Source organism: Scophthalmus maximus, chromosome 21 (assembly GCF_022379125.1).
Source record: "Scophthalmus maximus strain ysfricsl-2021 chromosome 21, ASM2237912v1, whole genome shotgun sequence".
Taxonomy (NCBI): Eukaryota; Metazoa; Chordata; class Actinopteri; order Pleuronectiformes; family Scophthalmidae; genus Scophthalmus; species Scophthalmus maximus.
The window spans coordinates 11,125,226-11,132,500 of record NC_061535.1 but is presented as its reverse complement, the minus strand read 5'-3'; the positions used below and the strand labels follow the sequence as shown (position 1 = coordinate 11,132,500).

The 7,275-nt window shown below is 46.4% G+C and overlaps 1 protein-coding gene across 2 annotated transcripts in view; it reads left to right on the top strand.

The window, feature by feature from the left end:
- The first annotated feature begins 980 nt into the window (after positions 1-980).
- lancl2 (LanC lantibiotic synthetase component C-like 2 (bacterial)) overlaps positions 981-7,275 on the top strand; it is an 18,538-nt gene continuing 12,243 nt past the window's right edge. For both annotated transcript variants that reach the window (XR_004786581.2, XM_047329736.1), the window contains exons 1-6: positions 981-1,263; positions 2,750-2,956; positions 4,514-4,631; positions 4,792-4,999; positions 5,112-5,259; positions 7,105-7,251. Coding sequence is in view for 1 of the 2 variants with exons in the window: in XM_047329736.1 (XP_047185692.1) it covers positions 2,795-2,956; positions 4,514-4,631; positions 4,792-4,999; positions 5,112-5,259; positions 7,105-7,251 (783 nt within the window). In the remaining variant the exon portion in view is untranslated. The remainder of the gene's footprint in view (positions 1,264-2,749; positions 2,957-4,513; positions 4,632-4,791; positions 5,000-5,111; positions 5,260-7,104; positions 7,252-7,275) is intronic.

Sequence of the window (7,275 nt, the reverse complement as noted above, 5' to 3'; positions counted from 1 at the left end):
CGTGCTCTAATGAAATTGCGCGTACCACACAGGCTCTTTAAGACTCGAGTCTTCACACGAACAGACGAGAACGTACATTTGTTTTTTTTCCACCGTGACCACAATGGTTTCCCAGTCATGTAATTCTGGTTACATGACTGGTTCGAAATATAACAATCGCGTTCACAGGAAATCAAATGTCAAGGCAGCTTGGGCAACACTGTTTTCTCTTTTAATTTTAAAGGGGGTCAATAATCAGCCAGCCCCTCGGAGGCTTTTATCCTTTATCCGTCTGACCCTGCCCCGTGTAGATAAGTCCCACTTGTTCAGCAGATGCATTTACAGCTCGTCCATTTCCTCTGACAGAGACCGGTGACCAGATGAGAGAGAGAGAGAGAGAGAGACAGGCAGCAGCATCCCGGGTCAGACTGATGCTGCTCTGCAGATACACACTGTGATTCGGGGAATAGTTGAGTCAAATGCCATTAGCACTCTGATCTCATTAATTTCAGCAGTGGCCAGAAGAAAGGGAGCCAGGGAAGCAGCAATGTGAAGTGCACATGGAAATGATTACTGGCGCGGAGCTACCGATGAAATCCTTTGAATTCGATGTATCAATGTATGCATTGCAGGATAGGAAAAAAGAAGAAGAGTGATGCATAGTGAAGCAGGAGGAGAAAGTGACATGAAAGGGATGAAAAAAAGGAGGAAAGGGGGGAGGGGGGGGGGGGGGGGGGGTTGTTATATCGTCTAATCCCAGCAGCACGGCATCACACACAAACACCATCTGTCACCGTTCACATTTGGAGTCGGCTGCCCGGACTGGACGGGTAGTACTTGGCTGTCACGGGCGCGGGTTCTGTGTTGGGGAGGGCCGGGCTCGCACACACACCCCCTGCAGCCTGGGGGGGGGGGGTTCCTGATTTGCCATGCAGGCAGCAGCAGCAGCAGCACCCTGATGGTTGGGTGCGCTCGGCAGAGGCAGAGAGGAAGCTGGGAGGATTGCAGAGGAGGGAGGGACGGGAGAGGAGAGCACCACGGTGATGCGGTGACACATGGCTGCCTGTGCCGCCTGCGCGCTCTGACTGCGGCTTCCACTTTTTCCATTCACCGGGGAGGAGGAAATAACTGGTGGAGGTGGGGGTGAGGAGGAGGCTGGACACTGGGATGCTGAGAGACGCTGCTGCTGCTGCTGCTGCTGCTGGAGGCTGCCGCATCCACCGACCGGGCTCAGCCAAGCTCGGAAGAGACCGTGGGACCACCGGGAGCCTGCTCCTCGCATCGGTAAGCCCGACTCCACCTGTCATCACCTGCAGCGTTCCGGTGATTTCAGATCTTTTCATGTACAAGGTCTGTTTCATGCAGCAAGTGCAGTGTGGCAACAGAGAATCTCTGTTTTCATTGAAGCTATAGTTCAATCTGCATTTTGCTGTTCACACCGTACCTTTTACCTTTGGTTCTATTGGCCGCCAAAACAACGGTGATGCTGACAGATTCCTCAATTTCTCATGTTTTGCATTTATATATATATATATATATTTTGTTTACATTTTAATAAATCCAATGTATAGTCTGGGCCTGAAAGCTTCGCACACCCAAGGTGACATTCATTATCTTAAGTTTTTTTTTACCTAAGGTGTTAAACTTTAAGTAATAATGGTGCGTGTGGTCTGTTTTAATGTTTCAATTTTCCTCATTTGCTTGAAAGTTTCAGCGCGGCAAACTTTTTTCTTTTCTTAGCCCTAACTAGCCCCAGTCTTTGGCCTGATATGTGAACCACAATTAAAATCATGTACTGGTGAAATAATAGTATGACAAACCTGTACTGACAAATATTTTTTTAGCCTCATATGCACTGCAAAAATGAAAAGTGTAGGGAAACTGTAAAAATTTGAATTTTTTAAAATTATTATGATGAGGCAAACCCAATGTCCTTATTTTGGAAGAAATTATTTATCTTTCAAAATTAGAAAAAACTTTGTGTTGAGTAAATACTGTTGTAAATACTGGGAATTGTAGTGTCGCCACTCACCAGGGTTTCAGGGATTTAACCAGCGTGTTCCATATCTAGTCGTGAAATTTGTCTTTCGGACTGAAGGAGCCCGGGATCGAACCACCAACCCTTCTGTTTAGTGGTTGACCCGCTCTATCTCCTGAGCGTCATCAGCACCAAATGTTTTATTTCTGCAGAGCCAGAATTTTTTTCCACTACATTCAAACAACTCACTCACCTTTCGGACGTCACGTTTCCCTTGGAGACAGAGGAGAGGTGGTTCAGCATGTGGACACAAACCCCTGCAGATATGATCAGGAGACCCTGTTCCTAACTTGCCTGGCTCCACTTTGGTTGAAACTAAACATTTTTTTTTTTTTTTTACAGTTTTGTGTATTTGCGAACAATAAATCAAGTATCAAGCAACTTTAAAAATGAAACTTAATGAAATTAGTTGAAACAAATACTTAATAAGTAAATGTAATATGTTTACAAAAATTTTATTTAAGAATCAAAGCTAGCAGTTTCAAGTTTTCTTTTTTTACAGTGTGAACGTGCGAAAGAAGTAGGCTATTGATTGAGAAACATAAAATATGGCCATTACAGTGAAGTCCTATCAGCTATTATGTGTTCAAAATGAACTGTACTTTTGTACATAACTTCTGTATGATATTTTAACCTGCAACAATACTCATTCTACTATTAATCCGTGTTACTTGAGTGTATTTTGAATTTAAAAAGCGCGATTGCTTATTCCCATTCGCCCCCACGCTACAGTGTTTACAGTGAGGAGCTTTTTGTCCCCGCCGAGCCGCCGTAGCCATGGGAGACAACATGTCCAAGCGCCTGAAGCTGATCTCGGCTACGGAGGCGGAGATGGAGGAGCGCTCCTTCCCCAACCCGTTCACCGACTGGGACCAGGGAGTCACGTCCAACTCCGGAGCGGACGTGGACTACAACGACCCGTTCGACGCGGAGGGGAAGGTGAGAGGCTCTTGTTTTCTTTTGTAAAATAAAGGAAAAGAAGACATTTGTTGACGTGCTAACAGCAGCTAGCTAGCTAGCTCTGTGCCTAGCTAGCTAGCTAGCTGCACCTGTGTCGTAGTTTCTCCAGACTTGTCTCTGTGTGTTGTAAACGTGATACCTAATGAATAAGTATAATACTCATGTTGACACGACTGTATTAACAGTTACAGTAGAGACAGTCTGGGGTCAACTGAGCCCACTGACAGGTTCATGCTAATTGTGCATGCATGTGAACTAGATCTGCAGCAGTTAATCGATTAATCGACTAATAAACGAATCGCCAACTATTTTCATAATCGAGTAATTGGTCATAATTCTTCTTAAATGTGAATATATTGTCAGCCAAATTATCTTTGGTGTGTGATGGTCGACATCTTTCACCATTATATGAGATTTTATGGACCAAACAACTTATCGATTAATCGAGAAAATAATCGACAGATTAATCGGTAATGAAAATAACCTTAGTTGCAGCCCTACCATGAACGAGTCTGAACAAGAACATGGGAAGTCGCCGGAAATGTTTGCACACGAGTTGCCAACATCTCTAACTTTTTGTGTGTGTGTGTGTAACCTGTATCCCAACAAACTAACGACAGTAGTGAACAATGTGGTAATGAGTTAATTAGCTGGACAAGCAAATGTTTGGATTTTACATTGGAGCAGATATGACACTGTTTTGAACGCTAACTTTGAGAGTTACAGTTTCTAAGATATGATTGGACAAGTGTTGTTCAGGGGCGGGGTTTAGCCGATGGTCAATTGCTTAGTCATTGACAGCAAATTTCTTATGTTTCATGTAAATTAATCTCTATTGATTATATTTGTTAGATGGAGGCGTCTAGATAACCCAACCTCGCAGCCCGTTTGGCTCAGAGTTAAATGGAGAAATGGCATGTGAATTGGCACCAGCTTGTTAAACACTTACTGACTTTGAGCACAGCTGAAGAAGAAAACTCCTAAGTGGTTCCTGTTAAATTATCAGGCCAGTGAATTGGAGTAAAATTGGCCTTGAGCCCATCAAATGGCCCCTCGTATTCCCTGGGACACTCCCTGTCTCCCGCAGGTATTAGTTTGAGGATTTGGCTGCAGAGAAACACAGTGAAACCACTGTAGCTGCTGTGATTCCGGAAGCTTCTTTTCATGCAGACTGCAGGCGGAATGTAAATAGGGCCTGTAGAGAATTAATTAATTTCATATCCATGATCACACCAGCCTTTGAAGCACTGTCTGACCTATGCTGTTAAGTCTGTAAAAGGGTAAATAGAGCCTTGTGGAAAATTACCTCATTAACATAGCGTGTCCCCCTGAAATGAATCCTAATGTTTGGGTCGTAACCTTCTTTCTGAAAGTATTAAGCTTCCCTTGTGTGTTACAGTACGTAATGGACATAATGGAAATCATTTTCCTGTTGGTGTGAAGGAGTCTGACTCGGACAATCTCAAGCCGCTTTCGTCACAAGGTGAAGGGCAAACGTCCAGACCCATTTCTCTTTTGCTCTCCGGTCCCCCTCAGGTGAGCGCGTCGTTCCAAGGGAAGGTCGAGAGTAAGATCAAAGATCTCCTCCAGCAGATGGAGGAGGGCCTGAAGACCGTCGACCCTCATGACTTCTCCACTTACACCGGCTGGACAGGTCTGTCACCCCCGGCACCTTAACACTGTCATTTCGCCATTTTCCTCTAACGGTGAACGGTTCTAGTTTGCTCACCAACGGTTCGGAGCATTTCGACCACATAAAAACCAGCTAGCACCGATCCCCCAGTCAACGGTTGTGTGCTCTCTCTTCGCTACAGGCGTCGCCTTGCTGTACCTGCAGCTGCACCGGGTGTCCCACGAGGCCTCCCACCTGCAGAGGGCGCTGGACTACGCAAAGAGGGCCATGAGGATCCTGAACGGCCGCAAGGTGACGTTCCTGTGCGGCGATGCGGGGCCGCTGGCGGTGGGCGCCGTGGTCCACCACAAACTCGGCAACGCCGCCGACAGCAAAGAGTGTCTCTCCAGGTGAGTGGACGCTTAGTAAGGACGTGACTGCTACAGGCGTTGCCTTCTTAATGTTAAAAAACTTTTTTTTTTTAAACTTATTGAACGAACGGAGCCTGTATGTTTCCATCAGACTCCTCCAGCTGCAGCGCTCGGTGCTGAGTCCAGACGCCGAGATGCCCGACGAGCTGCTCTACGGCCGGGCCGGCTACCTCTACGCCCTGCTCTACGTCAACAAAGAGATAGGAGCTGACACGGTGGACGAGGGCACCATTGCAAAGGTGACAACACACACATATATGCATTTTTCCTTTTTCAGAAATTTCTCCACAAAGGTCAAAGATAGTCTCATTCATAAAATAAACACAAAACCAAGTCTTTACCCTTAAACTGCCCTTTGAAGTTGGCTCAGAGTGAGGACATCTCACTCTGTAAGGTCTATTAATCAAACTGGTACTTAATAACACACAGACAGAGGAAAAGAGTAGGCAGCAGCAGCAGCAGCGTTGTCTTCAGAAGTGTCAGAGGTATAGTGACTAATGAAGGGATTAAAGATATTGAAGCTTTAAAGCTCCAGTTCCCTGCAGCTTGACACTTCTGTTCATTTCACCATGCGTGCACATGTACCTGACACACACACACACACACACATTTGGCTTTACCACTGACTCGGCTGTGTAGAGACGTTTTTATCCTCCCCTGTCTCCCTGGTGTGGTTCTCTCTGATTCACTGAGACATTTTTTCTTCTTTTATCAAGATTTTCTCTCTGGTTTGAGAGAGTAGGCAGAGAGTAGAGTCAGTGTAGTGAGAAGAAAGTTTGAGGAGTTTGTTTTTCCAGCAGCAGATTGTCTGTTGTTTGGGCTCCGGTCAGACACAGTGTCTGTGGTTTGTGACAGCACTACAACACGAGGAAGCGAGTTGAATCAGAGCCTGTGTGCTGGCAAACTGATGAACTCTCTCTCTCTCTCTCTCTCTCTCTATCTCTCTCTATATATATATATATAAGAGGTTGTATACCAGCAGGCAGCTCTCCAGGCTCTGACTCCAGCTGATGTCAGCGTTTACCGACAGCACTGACGCACTTTCGAGTCTCTGCGACTCTCGTTCCCGTCATCAGTTCCGTTTTTGTCCTGTCACTGTGTCTCATTCCACAACGCAAATTAATGACTTCAACACTTCATTTAGTTATTTAATTTGAATCTGTTTACGCCAGTGAAGTTTGAGAGTTTAGATTGAGCCTGTTTCAAACCTCTTGGTGCCGAATCTCAACTGGCTCCACTTTGTTCACAGAGATTAATTTACACGGTGAACAGATTCATTTCCCCCTGAATTGAATTTTCTCCCTTTTAAGAGAGACAGCTGCTTGTGTGTGTGTGTGTGTGTGTGTGTGTGTGTGTGTGTGTGTGTGTGTGTGTGTGTGTGTGTGTGTGTGTGTGTGTGTGTGTGTGTGTGTGTGTGTGTGTGTGTGTGTGTGTGTGTGTGTGTGTGTGTGTGTGTGTGTGTGAGAGTGAGTGAGAGTGTGTGTGAGTGAGAGTGAGTGAGAGTGTGTGTGAGTGAGAGTGTGTGTGAGTGAGAGTGTGTGTGAGAGTGAGTGAGAGAAGGGAGAGATTGGAGAGTTTGAGGCAAGCCGAGGAAGGTATGGAGCTGGTTTCAAAAATCTGCTTGGTCATGAGGGAGGTTCTGCTGCTGCTGTATATAATTTTTTCCCCACTTGCTCACTTGTTGTATAGGGGACACACTAACCTGCTGACTTGGACACATGCAGTATTACACTGTGTAATCAAGGCAGAATTAAAGTTCAGTCTCCCAGCCTCTAACCTGACTTGTGTCACAGTCGTTGGATACTGTGTGGACGTCACTACAGCGACAACAGTCCCTGCCCAACTGACCAGCACCAGCGGAGCCAACGGTGCTGCCTCAGCGAGTGATGTGTGAAACCAAACGACCGGTAAATCCAGATGTGTTGAAGGCGGCCAAGGAAACACTGAGACCTCTCTCGCTTCGGTTAGCTGGGGATGCTGTTGTTGCCGCGGTGACGTCCACAGTGTGGCGGGTTGTCATGTTGTATCTGAATCACTCCGACCCGTCAGACAAAAATCAATCTCACTCTCTCTCCGATGTTCAGGTGGTGACAGCCATCTTGGAATCGGGGAAGAACATGTCAGCGGAGCAGAAGAAGACCGACCGCTGTCCTCTGCTCTACGAGTGGCACAAGAAGCAGTACATCGGCGCGGCCCACGGCCTGGCTGGGATCTATTACACACTCATGCAGGTAAGAGAGGGGACGAGGCCGAGC